Source organism: Stegodyphus dumicola, chromosome 10 (assembly GCF_044657685.1).
Source record: "Stegodyphus dumicola isolate Sdum_Otavi_A_Nest chromosome 10, ASM4465768v1".
Classification (NCBI taxonomy): Eukaryota; Metazoa; Arthropoda; class Arachnida; order Araneae; family Eresidae; genus Stegodyphus; species Stegodyphus dumicola.
Genome location: NC_140777.1, coordinates 122,867,410 through 122,884,716, shown reverse-complemented (window position 1 = coordinate 122,884,716; position 17,307 = coordinate 122,867,410). Strand labels below are relative to the sequence as shown.

Below are 17,307 nucleotides of genomic sequence, written 5' to 3'. Positions count from 1 at the left end.
CGAGAACCTTCTGTCTTGATAACTGTTTCAGTTCCCTTTTTTATACAATATTCCACCAGAAGAAGATTTACTTTGTTGTTAATGGGGATGTAAGAGGACAGGCTAGACTCTTGAAGGACAGTGTAGGTGCCATGTTTGAGAGCAATATGTTATCTGATCTCATAGTCATATTTCAGAGCAGATGACCTCTTACACCTTGACCTGTTATAATTTCTAAAAGTCCTTCTAGAAATGTGCCTTATGTCTCGGCTCCTGGTCTTGTTTGTAAACCCGAGTGTGAGATATTTACTTCTCTGTAAAAGGGTTGGAAGTATACACTCTTATTCTGCCTTATTGTTGCTGGTAGATGAAACAGCTCCAGATATTATTTTGGCTGTTCTTGCCTGTATCTTGTCAAGTTTCCCCAATGTGGTATCAGAAGCATGTGCCCAAATAGGTGCTGCACATTGAAGGTTTGGTCTTATCAACACAATGCAAGTAGATGCGTCCAGGATCGCCGGCACATCTAGTTTCTGCAGTCTGGAAACTTATATATATAATTTCAAAAGAAATTGATTATCTTATATGTATACATATAATTTTAAAAGAAACTGACTATCTTTTTGCTAAAAAACTTAAAAAGTACTTGAAATTATTATTAATTTCAATTTTCAAGACCACCACTTCAACTGGATTATTAATAATTTAACACTCTTAAACTGATCAATTGGACTTCTAACATTTCAAAAGGAGTCATTATTAATACAATTAATACCTAACTACTCAGAATCAAAAGAATTTGCAATAACACTGACTTTCTTCAAGAAGAAATTCAATGCTTTATTTTCAGTAATTTCACATTTCCTAAAAAAAAAGCTGGCATTTACCTTAATATTTAAATTATTTGTATTAAGTGACTTGAAATTTTTTACCCAAACCTGAACAGGAGGTAACTAGTGGATGACTTGCACAAGTGATTTAATGTAAATATGTAATTTAATTCCTCTATTCTCTTTGTATTTGGCTTTCGTGATCAATATAATATTTTCTAAGTAGTCTAATGATTTACTGGCCATCTTTTCTGTTTATTAAAAAAAGGGACTTTTTCATTTCTTTAAGATGTTTTTATAGCTTGATTGCATGAAGAGTGACGACTTTTTACTAACAAATACAATTTTTCTATTTCCTCAACTTTATGGGCAACTTAAGCAAAAACCTCGGCATTTAGCCATTTTTGTGTAGTTCTCTTTTAGAACAATCTGCTTAAAACAATGCAATATTGTGACTGGTTACATCTGACTACGACCTCCTAAGCCCCCTATTAATGGAAACCTCCATTGCGAACAAGATAGCGAAAACTCGTTTTTGATTTGAATGCACTGCTATTCATTGAAATTGACTGTTTCAAATTTCTGCTTGCCCTACTGCTAGGTTGGTTTGAATCATAGCAACTTTTTCACGTCCAGATTTTTCACAGCTTAATTGCTGCAGGAGTTCGCTCCAACAACCAGGTTTGATTTATGTACTTTCTTAGGTTTTAACAATTTTCATTTTTGAGCACATTAGCTCTTTCCCCCTTTTCTTTTCTTACTTTCACAAGTTTATAACTTTAACTTTTTAAGACAAAAGTTTATTTATTTATGCAGTAGAAACAGGCCTTGGTTTTAGCTTTTACATAGGATTTTTAACGTAACTTTCATGTCTGGAAATTGCTTACTTTTCTCTGTTCTTATTTTTTATTATTATGATTTTTTCTTTTGCATTTAAATTGTACTTTGTTTGTTTGTCTTGCTAGGCATATTTTAATTTAGGATTTTACCTGTATATTATCATTAGTGTTTTAGTGGCTTAGACAACTGAAACAAGTCGGGAAAAGAGACAAATTCAGTGAGACTGTTAATTTGTTTAGATGCTTTAGAAATTTCAGTTTGATTATACTGTTTAAGTCTCAGTGAATTTGTTGGAGTGAAACTTTATTAGCTGAGCTAGTTAAATAGCTTGGTTTGAAGCTTTGAACACTTTTCCTGCTTGTTTGAAGCTTTGAACAAAGGAGATTAACATATATTTTTGTACTCAATGATTCCAATTTTCCTGTTATATAAACGTTTTCAGTTCAAAAATTGTTTATTTAATTTTTTTTTTTGGCAACGTGTTTCGGGAAATAGGGATAGGCAGCCTTCAGTTTTTTAATCCTAACTTTTTAAGATTTATTACATATATATATAATAAATATAATATATGTATAGTTATATTGTTTTAAGATATAACTATACATATATCATAAAACAATATAACATATTTTGCCTATATTTTTTTTGAAAAACAGAATTATATATAGATAAGTATATGCATGTATGTAAATGGAGAGAAGAGGAAAAAAATTCACCTCAGGAAGTTTTTTGTATTATTATAATTATAATATTTGAATATGAAAAAAATATATTTTCTTTTTCAACACTACTAACAGAATAAAAATAATATAAACACAAGCAGGATGTTATTACCACTCTACAGTAGTTTGACACAATCTTGCTATAAATCTGCACAAGCGAGAACTGATTGTGACGGAAACATAGTTTTGATATCTCATTATAAGCAGCTGTTGAAGGAATACCAGTAATATCATAATTTTACATACTATATATAAAGTATTAGAAGTACGTCAAAAATAACCCATGCAAATATTAATGGGTTAAAAACACTCTACAACATAAAAAGTGACCAAGAAGGAGTTGAACATGCATATGCCCACACTTTATGACAGAATATGCAGATTAACTTTTGGTGGCAAATGACTGACTAGCTGGAGCTTCAGTATATCGCAATGGAGCATCCAGATGGTGTATAAAACAGAAGACATTCCTATACTAAGGCATACCTTCCATGCAAATGTTGTTTTGTCAACCCACGAGGACTGTATTAATGCCTCACAGATAGGTTTGCGAACAGTATGCACAGATATCAACATTGAAAGGACATGCAAGTAAACTAAAGGATGCAGGGTGGTCAAATGCAGAACACAAACATTTGGGTTGCAGCAATGCTACCATTCAATGATAGTGGCAGAAATAGGTCAACCATGAGCATTAAGAAGATAGATGACCGAGAGTGATGACAGAGGATTGGCACTCACAGCCTCTGATGCATCTTTATCAATAATCCAATGTCTAATGAGGACACCAGCAACTGCAATGACCATTATAAAAAGAAGTTCAGCAAATGGAGCTGAGGTCACGGAAGCAATTGCATCAACTGCCCTTCCCTGTTGCACAGAGCCAGTACGTTTGCAGTGGTGCCCAGTGCATTTGACATGGGATTTCATAGAATAGACATTGCTTTCAGCAATGAACCCTACACTGAACTGAGCTCTGATGATAAGTGAAGGCAGGCCTGAAGACTTCTAGGACAGCAGTGGGATACCCACCTGACTGTTGATCTGTCACACAGCCCTGACAACCAGGAATAATGATATGGGGCGGCATCTTATATGATAGCTAGACCTGTTTGGTTATCATCCATGGCACCTTTACATACAGCTTGGCCGTATAACAATGAGATTCTATGACCTGCGGTTTTGCCTTTCCTTTCATGAACCCTTGAACTTACATTTCAACAGGATAATGCCTGACCACACACAGCATGCCTTCTACTGCTTGTCCTTGTGCTTCTCTAATATTTCTCTGGCTGATGCAATCACCATATCTCTCTTTAACAGAGCATGTTGCGTCTCTTATGAACAGGCATTTCTAACCATCTCTGGATCATGTCAATTTTTTTTCTCCTATAGATATATTTTCGAAATAAAAATTCAATTCCTATGACACTTTTAGAGTTTTCTTTTCAATGCATATACATCACATCTACCAATTTGCATCCCATTCAGATAACTCCTTCTTGGTGCATTGCTTTTTATGTTATAAATAAGAACTATTAAATGTCAAAAGAAATTCAACATTAGAATACAATGAATGATAAGTACAAAACATCAGTGTGTTAAAATCATTAATAAACAGAAACATAGATTCTAATTGTAACATTGTAGTAAGAAGCAACAAAATTAGTGATTTGATTGTTTTTAAATATTATTTATTAATTTACCTCTTCATCCATAAAATCTTCAGGATTTTGTTGTTTACGCTCAGCTGCTTTGCCACGAGAAGAAATAAAGCTTGAAGGTGCCCATCCTAAAATATAAAGTTAAAAACACACAATTTTTATCAAGAAAGGAAAGAGATTGGTATTTAAAGATTTTAGGAAAACATAATTATAAAATAAAATCAGACTAAGTAAGGAAAAATTAAGTTTAAAAAACTACCTAAAGTAAGCGAAAACTGGTCTTTGAATTTTTGCATAAATTCTACAATTTTTTGCTATGAATATTTTATACCAGTAAGACTGATATTTCATTAATGAATTCTACATATACATGCATATTCACTAGCCATTTGCCAAACCACTAGTAATATAATTTTCATACAAATAGACTTGCTTGAATGGTAAACATCATGAAATGTAAATTGTTGAAGTTCGGCAAATAGAAGTATTTTTCTGGAACTTTCAAAACATTATTTTAAACTATGTGTAATTAGACATATTTTTATGAGATATGATTATGTGCATTTGAACAATTTTAAAAACAAATTTATTAATGCTCTGTCTTAAAACTAAAAAAAAATTGTTCTTAAAGTAGCAGCTGAAGTAAAAGTTTTAGGATAAATTCAGTCTTAAAGCATAATTACTTTTAAAAGTTTATTTTTACGACTGAATCAGATAATTAGGAAAAGTATTAAATTTTAATTTGGAATTTGATAATGAAACACTTAGAGCTTTGATGCAATTGTACATGCTTTATTAAGAATGAGTTTAATGACTACTCTAAAATAACATAACCAAATCTAGAGCAGATCTTCTTGAACATAAAGGCAAACTTTATACTATTTTATGACTACATACACATGAGAAAAACAAAGCAATTACCTTCTTTAGTTCCAACAGTATTAAAATAACCAGCAGAAAATCCACCAGTGAAAGCTCCATGGAAACGCTGGCGTCCCTTTTCATCTCGAACTTGTAGTTCTCTTGCTGCTTTCTTACATGCAGTAACTTCTAAGGCAAGAAACAGATAACAGTTGAAAAAAATAAAAAAATTTATATACATTACCCGACACTAAAAATGCAACACCAGGAAGGATTGGGCTAGAAATTATGCAAATTTCAGGGTAGATGCATGCCGAGTTACGTGAATGATGTGAAATGTGCAGCTCTCCAGCACACGTTGAAGTAGATATAAGAGAAACAACCCACAGAATGTTCAGTTTTTGTGTCATTATTTCTGCTAGGGAAATCATTATAGAAAATTTGTTCTTCTTTCAGAGGACGCGTGGTAATAGCACAGAATGTCAGGCCATCGTCAACAGACGCAGTTCCAGCAGACAGACGATTTTACAAAGAGTATGGTGATTGGAGAGATGGGCAAGTTGGTCCATATGCAAATCTCAGTTGACACACACCTGAACGCATCCACACTGCATCAGCTGTGGTGATGATGGTTGGAGCAAGGAAATATGGCAAGTTTGAGGGGTATCGGTGCAGCGAAGGTGACGTCAGCACGTGTGGATCAATGCATCTGCTGAAAAGCAGTGGCACACCCGCAAGCCACTTCTACCTCCATTCTGCAGCATTTTCAAGACATCCTGGATGTTCCCATATTGACCAGAAACATTTGCCGTTGATTGGTGCCTAGTGGCCTGCACTCATTGCATACATTAAGAAGACTGCCATTGACTCCACATCATAGACAGCAACATCTGCAATGGTGCTGGGCTCGAGCGATGCGGACAATAAAATGGCACAGGGACATGTCCTCAGATGAATCATGCTTCTGTTTCTCCAATGATAGTCGCTGCATGCGAATGTGGCATTGATGTGGAGACAGGTCCAAATCCGGCAGCAATTGTGGAATACCCCACCACGTGACAACACGGCATCATGGTTTGGGGCACAATTGTGTAGGATTTCAGGTCAACTCTAATTCATATTCAGGGTACTATGGCAGCCCAATGATACATGAATAATGTGCTGCAGCTGGTGACACTCCCCTACCTTCAGAGAGTGCCCAATACCCTTTATCAGCAGGATAATGCCCGACTAAACACCGCAATGCTTCGCTGGGCACTGTTCTCTAATGATCTCTCACCAACTGAACACATCTAGGATATAATTGGATGCCATTTTCAAATCCTGCCATTGCCACATTCAGATGACAAAAAGTGGCAAATAGTTGACAGGGAATAGAGAACCAATCCTCAGAACACTATCTGGAGTCTCAGTGACTCTGTACCTAGATGTGTTGCTTCGTGTATTGCCATCCAAGGTGGTCCTACAACCTACTGAGTCAACTCTGTTCTTGCTCTGTATTATGCACATCTTTTGGAAATAAAGATCACTTATTGTTCATTGCTGTCTCTCTATGTTTGCAGAGTTTCATCACTTTCTGGCCATTTCTTCTTGGTGTTGCATTTTCAGTGTCGTATAGTGAAATATTGAAATTACTCTCATAAGAGTGTTCTGAAAAAGAATTGAACAAATTTTCAAGTTCTCTCTAGGAGATTTTTGTCAACTGATTAATGTGAAAAGATAATGTTCTATACATATATCATTTCAAAATTATGAGTACTTATTCAGATTAATATGTATTAATAAATATTCTTTGTACTCTTTTGTACAATTTTCAGACTATATTAACTCAAAATCTGATGAATTTCTTTCTAGAATTAAACTTAGAAAGCTAACATAATCAATTTACAGATATTTCATGTCTTTTCAAAGAGAGAAAGACAAGAACAGATGGATACATTCCAACCAGCAACGTCCACTGTGTCTTCTGTATTATAAATAGAAAATTGTTTGTTCTGGATAAATTACATAATACTTTTAAAATATATTCTATCTATACCATGATTGAAATAAATAATCAAGAAATGAATCAAGAATTTTCTAGAATATAGCCTGTGTAATTTTAGTCAAAAGTCCCGAATATAAAAAAAATCACGTGGTTGTAAGGCATTACAAAATTAAACCTAAACTTTCCGAAGTATTTACAATTTGAAAAACAAAAATAGTTAGATGTTTAATCAGCTCACGAAGAAATTTTTACTACACCACTTTGAAGACAGAGTTGCCCCTCAACCCCAACTGAGCGAGAAAAATGTGGAATGCAAATGAAATACACTGCTTACACAAACTGCTGACATAAAAAAAAATACATATTTCATTACTAGAACACATCAACAGATTGTTGCCAATAGAGCAATGACCAGATAATAACTCAAATACCGAAAATTCTTAGTTAGCCTATATTTTAGGGAGCGCCTTGGATTATCGCAATGTTGTTGTTTCATTTATGGTAACCTGAGTAGTTGAATGTTTTGGAAACCATATTGTGATGTGACTGGTTGTGTGACTGCAGTGAACCTGATGACCTGATGAGAAAATATTTGTTGTATGTCAGTTAGGAAGCATATCACGTATTGTGTGCTGTGCATCATAAAATGGCTGCTGCTGGTAAAGTGAGCGTTTGGTGGTATACAATGAGAGAGCGGAAGGTGTTTTGCTTTTGAAGTGGTTGAGGACAGAAGAAAAGAAACTTTGTTGGATGTAATTCAACAGAATTATAAGTGTTCTGTTTGTACGAAGGAAATGTGTACGGTCGAACGTAAAGATTGTTCAAATTGCTTTGTCACAAGAAAGGTTCAAATGCTCACCATACAAAGTATTCCATTAGAAAAGAAACATGGTTTGAGGAAAGTGTTTAGATGCTGTTAAGGAATTTTGTGTGCCACAGACTGAAGACATAGAAATGTCTGAATAAGGTAATTGGATATTTCCTTTGAGTATGCTTAGATGCTATAAAGCAAATTTCGATTTTTTTGTTATTTCATTGTTTGACTTAAAATGTAGTTTATTGAGATTATATATTTTTTGTTTGGCTCTAGTATACAACTGGGTGTTCTATTGATGTGTACATGAAAAAAGTTAAGGGAGTATGCAATTCGGAGTTTGTGCAATTCTCTGATTTTTTGTAAGAGAAAATAGGTCAATGTATACATGGAAATAGAGTTTGCACAATTCTTTGACTCATTATTTTGGCTTTGTGTAGCGGCAATTTTTGGCGCAAAAATCGCTGCTATACAAAGCCAAAATAAGTCAAAAAATTGCACAAACTGAGTATCCATATACCGCCAAAAATCGCCAAGCGACACCTGTAAATATATTTTTACCAAATTCTCTTAGCTGAATGTGCTTTCAGTTGTATATATTAATCCTGTTTCTGAAAGCTTCTCCTTATTTTTTATTTTTAGTAAAATATTCAGTAAATTATATGAAAATTCATAATTTTATAACGAACAAAAGAAGTTTTGTATTAAATGATTTTGCCCAAACATATACTAACATGAGTTTTCCAGAATTTATTGCAATTGTATGATTCTGAGAGCATTTAGGCTAAACTGAAGTATGATATGCTGTAAGTTAGGTACCGTAATTTCCGGAAGAAAGGCCGCATCAGCGTAAACGCCGCACTCTAGAAAAATGGCGGGAAAAAAATTAAAATTACACAGAAACGCCGCAATAGATTAAATTGCGCGTGACATCGTCGTGGGCCGTATAGATGCAAAAACTCAACCTAAGTCTTGATATATGACATACCAGTTAAGAAAAATCCATGAAATGAAACCATAACTCAAAAATAAATTAAAGGTAAGAAATGTATAGCTTCTGTGCCGTTTAGAGACATTTTCAATAATTTTCCGCTCCCTAATTAAAAACTATCCAACAAGTACTTGTACCCAAACTGATGGGATCTGTATTTGGCAGAATGCCAAGAAAAATCCATTCATGCTGAAGGGGAAATACGTCAGAGTTCGTTATTTCGAGGCAGGTGGAGTCGTGTCCGCCTTTGAAAAAAATTGCAGAAAAGGCAAGGGTGGGGAGAGGATGGGTCCTGGAAGATTCATTGAATGGCAGAGGAGAGAGACTATTCAAACTGATGAGAATGTTGATTTAAAAGGGGGAAGAATGTTATTGTTCTGAGATCTTGTTTAGGGTGAATAAGGCATGTAGGTCCGTTCAAGGGAAAGAATGTAAACAAAATAACGTTTGCAAAAAGCAACTGAGTGGTCTTTTGTGTGGGAACAGCACCAGTCTATGCACAATGACAAGGCCATCCAAACTATGTACAATGACCATCATAGGAAATATTTTATTTTTAGTGCACCTAAACGCCGCACCCGCTGAAAATTTAAGTTTTAAACACGTAAACGCCGCGGCGTTTCTTCCGGAAATTACGGTATATTAAAAAAGGTCTTTTTGTTAACATTTCAACTTATGATTGGTTTACTGGAATGTTAAATCCCGTTAGTCAATAACACCAGTATATTTAGCATTTGGATATTTAACCTTAGTTTGGTGACTTATAATTTATTTTCCTTTTTGTCCAAATTCAAATTTCAGAAAACAAAATAAAAACAAGACTGATCAATGTATCTAAGAAAACATATTATTATTACTATTACTTTAAACTGCAATAAAATTAGGCTATTACAGTTAACGTTAAAACTAACCTCAAGTCAATATTATCAGTTTCATATTAACACGTTGACTGCCAGCACTTTTCAGATTCTGGTCTGAGAATGAATCCAGACAGATTTCATCATATTATAATATTAAAAATACTAATTATGATTTGTTTGTTACAAATCATAATTAGTATTTTAATAAACATAATTAAAACAAACATAAAAAAATCATTAAAAAGTTTATAGAATTTTTTTTTTTTTTTTTAGAAAAAAGAGTCTTACGTATTACCTTTTAGTTGGCTTTTGTTAGACAAAGCTCTTCGCAGAAGCCCACTACGAGTTGATTCGTACAGACATGCTTCGACTTGTCGCCTCGATACAGCTAAAACAAGTAACTCGTAGCGGCGCAAAAGTGGCAAGTTAAGAAACTACGAGATAACCTGTATTGGGAGTCTTGAAGAAGAGCACTAATAAGAGTTATATCACATTGGGCAGTCTACGTGTTAATTTCACGTTATTCTCAATATTATCACATTCTATAAAAACTGATCAAAACTTGCCACAGTTAGTCATGACTTAAAAACTATATGTACTAAATTAAATTAATTTGAAATTAGTACAGAAATCAGATTTCTTTGTTTCTGATGAAGAAGGACCTCCACCTATTTGTCCTTGAAATTGACTGTCTTAACTAATATTTACACCAAACACAAGGTTTTGTGTTGCCTAAGTTTATGTTTTACTCTGGCATGTTCACTTTCTCTCTTAATGGTACGTGGTTAAATAACAAACAATATATTTAAATAAAACACCATTTTATTTGGGGCTGTGGCTGAATTTAGGCCCTAAATATACAGTATAATGTACTATTTCAAAAGATAATAGAAATAATGACCATTTTTTTTCCATCACACTGACGTGAAGAGGTAAAGCAGTTAAAGCATCACTAAAAAGAATAAAAGGATGAACAGTATAAGAGTATAGGAAGGAAATTTTAATGGAGATAAACAGGTGTGAAAACAAAGATATTTATGCCACACTTTCTGATCATGATTCTCTGCCAATACAATTCTAGCTATGAAGCAGAATGTAACAGGATAAAATTTTCTTTGAGTCCAAGACTTGATCTGGAAGTTGATAACAAACATAAAAAGTTCTGTACAAGTGACAATTTTTGGCACCCAAATTTGCTTAAACAGTTTCAAAACGTTTGCAAATGTTCTTTTCCACAGGAAGTCATTAATGTTGAATTTACACAAAGAGGCTAATCACTTCTAGTACTTCCAGGAGCAAAAAATTAAACAAAATAATTCATTGCAATTTCTGGAGAAAAAGGTTTTGACATATGGATGGGAGCTTTTCTTTCCTTATATGTCTCAGCCTCCATCAAAGTGTTTGTTTGTCAGAGTAAGAGAGACATGCATTCAAAAGGTAGAATTTATTTTTAAGGATTATTTATTATTAAAACAAAACTTACGAGATAAAATAATTTTTTACAGTTGTAGTTCCATTACATAAAGCCTCTTATTTAGGGCTCTGGTGCATTCCGACTAGAAGCACGAATTATTTAAAAAAACTAATATGTAATGAAGCCAGGTTCCAGCACAATTTAAGCTCTAGAAATAAATTATAACTTTCCTTACATAGCAGAAATATTTTCTAAATATAAAATATCATTTGCTATAGGGGAGATTAGTTCGTAGCAATTTATCATCTGAAACCTCATGCAATTGATGTTGAGTTATAAACACTCAAATTTAAAATATCATAAAAAATCAAATTTTACATACATACCATGCAAATGAAACTGACTGAACATTTGTCATTAAAACAGTTTACAATAATATATAATATTAATGAAAAATTTCTTTTGCAAATACTCTAATAAAAATATTAATAGTTAGTATATTACCTAAAACTGACGCTGCAGTATCATTTTAACATTGGAAAAAATAATATAAAACAGGCACCCTCAAAAGTAATTTTAGAATGACTTAAAAATTGGAGAAATAATAAAAAATAATTGTACAGTATACTTTTTATAAAAGCATTTGGTTCTTAAAAATTAACTTATTTAAACTTCAATCACTGAAGAGTACGAGACGTGGAAATAAGTTGTTAAAATATTCACTTTGAATTTAAACTGCACTATAATTTTATGCCTTAAAAATCTGAAAGGGTAGCTTAAATTCAGAGAAATATGGTATTTCAATAAGTTTTATAAAGACAAATCTCATACGGGTTATTTAATTATTCAGTAGCTATATGTTGGAAGAAGAAAAAATAAATCAATTTTAGTGAAATTCCAAATATTTTCCACAAAGTTCTGGAAGCACACCTTTCATGATGTTCCAAAGATAGCTGTTTAATTCAAAAGAATGGGAAGAGAATCATCTACATTTCACAAGAAGTACAAGACCAGTAAAATTTACATGGTTTCATAATGCTTAATAGTAAAGTGACCACACATCCCAATTTTGGCTGGACAGTCCCACCAATTTTTTAAAATGTCCTGCTTTTTAGAAAACATCTGTATTTCTAATTTTAAATGTACGGTAAAATTACATTTATTAATTATTATAGTAAATATAAAGAAATAAAAAATAAATAAAAAAACACATATAATGCATGCAGACTTAACTAAATTAGGCGATGTAACAAGTTAAATTTACTCCGTGGTGTTCAATTGTTGTCGTTATGTCTTGTCAAGGAATATGTATTATTAATGGAGGAACAGCTAGCACTAGCTGAAGGGCTATTTGCTTTCCACACCATAAACCACTATCAAAGTTCCCTACATAAAATTAGCATCTGAGGTAGGAAACATCATGTAGCTATTTTATTTTACAAAAGGTAGAAATAAATATAATAGAGCTATATTTTTATAATTGGAATTAACTCCTGATAAAGATTTATGAAAATATGAACTAATTATAATTTGTGATTTTTTTTTTTTTTTTTGGTCATGCAACTACTTTATTTTACAAAAGGTAGAAATAAATAGACTAGGAAACAAAGAATAAATAGAATACAGCTTTATTTTTTTCAATTGAAATGAACTCCTGATAACGATTTGCGAAAACATCTAATTATGATCTGCGATTTTCCAAATTTCATTTTGTCTTACCGTTAACATTCCATAAACAGAATAGAGCTTTATTTTTTCAAGTGAAATTAACACCCAATAACGATTTGGGAAAATATGAACTAATTATGATTTGCGATTTTCCAACTTCTATTTTGTCTTACCGTAACGTTCCCTAAATCAATGTAAACAGAAAAAATCCCTTTTCGTCCTTCAGGAAAATTCCCTGAGTGGGTTGCAGGATTTAACGCTTGTCAGGGTTATTATAATCTGGCGCACATGCACTCTCTTCCGAGATGTCAACAAATCGCCAAGGGCCGGCTATCTGAAAACTGCCCAAAGTTTCATATCAATTGACTGTACATTGCAAATGATCAAAACATTGTACGACAAAAAATTTGCAAGTACAAGGAAAAAAAACGAAGCAATTATTTGTAATGTTTTTTCACCATATTCGTTTTCACAATTGCAGAAAGAATTAGATTAAATGTACACTTATATCCATATATTATGATGCTTCCAACCACAAAGATTTTAAATTATTTTGCACAATTGTTAGACTTTTTGATCCAAATCAGGAATTAAAATTAGAATATTTGATTTTGTTTCATTGCAGCGTGAAACTTCATAAATAATTTTTGATTCAATAAGTACTATTTTAAAAAAGAATAATTTGAACAATAATATTATTGCCCATTATGAGGATAACACTAACACAAATTTTGGTGGAAAAAGCTAGAAGAGGCATCAATAACGTTGTTATGAAACTTAAGGGACATTTGAACCAAAAAATTATTGGAGTAGGTTGTGCAGCGCACATTCTATACAGCACTATTCAAACAGTGTCTGACTTACTTCCAGTGAATCTTGAAAATATTATTGTAAAAATTTATTCTTATTTTTATATATATACTGTGCGTGTTGAAAGTATGAAGGATTTTTGTGAAAACGCAGAAATCGAATATTAAAAAAGGAGATTTTATGGGAATATATGGAAAACTCTTTTTAATATATTAGTAACCATTTTCCAAAAAATAATACTTGGGAAGATTATCTTTTTGATAAGGTGTCATTGGTAAAAAAATATATTACTGAAGAAAAAATTAAATGTTGGTTGTTTGCAAATGTGGAAACAGACAAAAAGTAGACAGAGTTATTCCTTCACTTTAAACAGAATAATATTCCTTATGAAAATATTTTGAAAATTGTAGAACATGTTCTCTCCCTTCCAGGAAGAAATGCAGAACATGTTTTTTACAGTATCAATACAATTGAAAAAAATGCAGTTGAACATTAAAACCTGTATTAAGGGTAAAACATAATTTGACCAATTCATATGAGAAATTTCATGACATTTTAATACATGATCCGAATCTTTTGCAAAGTTTTCACTTGTAAAATATTATAATAAATTCACTTATAAATACAAAATAAGAAATATGACCATGAAAGAAAATCATAATTTTTAAGTAAAATTTTAAATTAATTAAAAAACATATTCAAATTATAGTTTTTTATAAAAAAATTTTATACTTACCAATAGCTAATAATAAATATAATTTTGTATATTTACAGCCAAGTATATGAATTTACACAATAAAATATTTTTTTGAATTATCGGTCTGCTTTCATAACTAAATTACAATTCTCATTTCATTCTTTTTGTCCCGCTTTGTGTCAATGAAAATGTGGTCACTTTAATAATAGGTATAACTACATGAAATATATGAATAAAACTTCATTCATATATTTCAGTGGAGCTACATAATTCATCTTAAAAGGTAATATAAAATTTAATTTTAATAAACTTAATTCCTATCATCTAAAATTTTATGAAAATTATAAATTATTAGTTTCGGGGTTCATTTGCCTTAAGAGTTTTCTGCAAAAACTTATTACGCTGAATTATAATTTTTGTCTATGACGATTTCATGCTCACCATCTTCTAGTTCAGGCAGAGGCGTGCCGTAAGTTATATAGTCATCTTCCTCGTCATCCATAGAAATAATTCTTCAAACATAGAAAAAACTAACTTCAAAACACAAAATCAAACATGTTCAATTTTTTCGCTCACTATAAACAAAACAAACGAATGCAAGTTGATATTAGTTGTATATATCCTGCTTCTGCATGAGTGGTAAAGTTATGAAGGAGGTCTGTAGAAGAACTGTGGACCTTTGACAGATCGTATTTTATTCTCGAGTGTCAGGGTAGAAACACCTTTTTATTCAGCTTCTGATAACAATCTGGAAGGAAAACTAAGAGTAGTGATGTAAGAAGTGTGGTGTAATATTTAATAATTTGTAAATGGTAACATTTAATATTTAGTAACTTGTAATTGGCAACACTTTGGATACAGATTAAGAAAATAGAACTATGCTGGTATTGCAGTTCTGTGTGATTATAGATTCTAAGATTGTAAATAAATAGTTTCTAAAAGCTAAAAGTGTACCCTCATAATTTTATATGGTGTCAGGAGTGTTTTGCTTTCAAAATGGAAAGTTTAAAACCACCAGAGCCGATGAAATTTGATGGAAGTCTAGCTTCGAATTGGCAGAGATGGCTGCAATCATTTGAAATATATGAAGTAGCTAGTGGATTACATAATAAAGAAGAGAAGGTAAGAGTTAATACTTTTCTTCATGTAATAGGAATTCGTGGTCTTGAAATATATAATACATTTCCTATAGAAGAGGGTAAAGAAATTAAATTAAGTGAAATTAAAACAAAATTTACGGAATATTGTATTCCTAAGAAAAATATTACATATGAAAGACATTTATTCTTTACTAGAAATCAAACTGCGTCAGAAACCATAGATGAATACGTAACTGACCTTCGAAATAAAGCTAGAACATGCGAGTTTGCACAATTAACGGATAGTTTAATAAAAGATAAAATTGTTTGTGGTATTAAAGATAATATAGTGAGAGCAAGATTTTTACATGAAACAGAATTAACATTAGAAAAAGCTCTTGATATATGCAGATCTGCTGAAATAAGTGCACATCAAATGAAAATCATAAAAGATGAGGAAACTGCTGTAAACTTAGTGAAAAAGAAAATAAGTAAACATAATAAGAATACCTACAAAGAGGTAATTACCGATAAGCAAAAGACAAAAGTTTGTTCTAAATGTGGAACATTTCATGAGTATCGAATGTGTCCAGCATATGGAAAAATCTGTCATAAATGTAAAAAGGCAAATCATTTCGCGAATCAGTGTAAAAGCTATATAATAAAAAATGAACCAGTCAAGGTAAACAAAAAAGATAGACAAATTAAATTAATAAATCATGACTGTGAGGAAGAATTAGAATTTATGTTGGCACATTAAACCTTAATTCAGATAACAAGGAAGAGAAATGGACTGTTGACGTTTATGTAAATAAGTAAACTAAATTTGCAGTTAGATACTGGAGCAATGTGCAATGTTATTTCTAAAACCAAAGTGAAATTGCTAAATGTTCCGATACAGAAGTCTGAAATTAAAAGATTAGTTACATCCTCTGAGAATAAAATGGATACTTTAGGAAAAGTAGTACTTAACTGCCAATATGGAAAAAATAATTATGTTGTGGAATTCCAAGTTATTGACAAAGAAGTACCTTCTATATTAGGATTAAAATCATGTTTGCAACTAGGTTTGATTCAGAAAGTAATGTCTGTTTACATTGAAGACTTACTGGAGGAATACAAAGATGTATTTGAAGGCTTAGGTTGTTTGAATGGAGAATATAAAATCCAGTTAAAACAAGATGTAACACCAGTCATTCATCCTCCAAGAAAAATACCCATAGCTATACGTGATAATATTAAGAAAGAATTACAAAGAATGGAAAATTTAAATGTTATTGAGAAAGTAAGAGAACCAAGTGAATGGGTAAATTCAATGGTCACAGTTGTCAAACCGAACAAAATAAGAATATGTTTAGATCCTAGAGATTTAAGGGGGATTGTTGACAAATGTCTTCCTATTCTTTTAACATTAGCAAATTTATAAACACAGTATCACATGAAAAAAGCTCAGTGAAGTAATGAAAAAGTCTGCTGCTACATAGAATACATCTTCAAAATTCTGCTACAGTAAAAAAAAAGGGCATGCTTTATCCTATTATTAATAAATATTTGCCGAATATCACTTTTGTTTTTTTAACGTTTTTTTCGATTAGTATCAATATTGAAAAATAGAGGGCACCACTACTCCATACGGACTGATTGTCAATTTCTATTTTGGGGAACATTTAATTTTTTCTGCATTAAAATATAATTTTTTACTTCAGGGAACGAAGTAACATTCACCATCATACAATTCATTCATTAAAATGTCATTCTTGCGCAGAAAAATATGCATGTACATCAATTTTGTCTAAAACTTAGCAAACCTAAAACGTAATTGCATCTTTCGCCAAGCAGAAAACTTGGCCAACTTTTTCACGCCATTTGTTGTCGATCGTCTCCAGCTTTGCGTCTGCAGAGCTGAACAGGTTTCACTAATGTACCCTCTATTTTTGCCCTCTTCCCCAAGCAATTTAGGTCGAAACATTGAATGCTTTCAATAGCCATTTGCAGAATCAGTGGAAATGTTTACTTCCTAGGTCCTTCAGCTAACGAGTCACTCATTGAACGAAACATTTCTCAAGCGCAATGTTTGTCTGCTAAATATAA

The 17,307-nt window shown here is 32.1% G+C and overlaps 2 protein-coding genes across 5 annotated transcripts in view; one reads left to right on the top strand and one right to left on the bottom strand.

Annotated features, from left to right (window-relative positions):
• The window catches only part of LOC118201085 (G patch domain-containing protein 1), a 129,824-nt gene extending 115,089 nt beyond the window's left edge, over positions 1-14,735 (bottom strand). For 2 of the 3 annotated variants that reach the window (XM_085825480.1, XM_085825482.1), the window contains exons 1-3: positions 14,579-14,735; positions 4,957-5,085; positions 4,078-4,163 (exon numbers count right to left, since the gene is read on the bottom strand). In XM_085825480.1, coding sequence (XP_085681606.1) covers positions 4,078-4,163; positions 4,957-5,085; positions 14,579-14,639 — 276 coding nt within the window. In that variant the 5' untranslated portion in view covers positions 14,640-14,735. The remainder of the gene's footprint in view (positions 1-4,077; positions 4,164-4,956; positions 5,086-14,578) is intronic. The other variant, XM_085825481.1, reaches the window with a different exon arrangement.
• Positions 14,736-14,982: 247 nt separating this feature from the next.
• LOC146995085 (uncharacterized) overlaps positions 14,983-17,307 on the top strand; it is a 30,658-nt gene continuing 28,333 nt past the window's right edge. The window contains exon 1 of one of the 2 annotated variants that reach the window (XM_085825479.1): positions 14,983-15,259. In XM_085825479.1, the coding sequence (XP_085681605.1) occupies positions 15,134-15,259 (126 nt within the window). In that variant the 5' untranslated portion in view covers positions 14,983-15,133. The remainder of the gene's footprint in view (positions 15,260-17,307) is intronic. The other variant, XM_085825477.1, reaches the window with a different exon arrangement.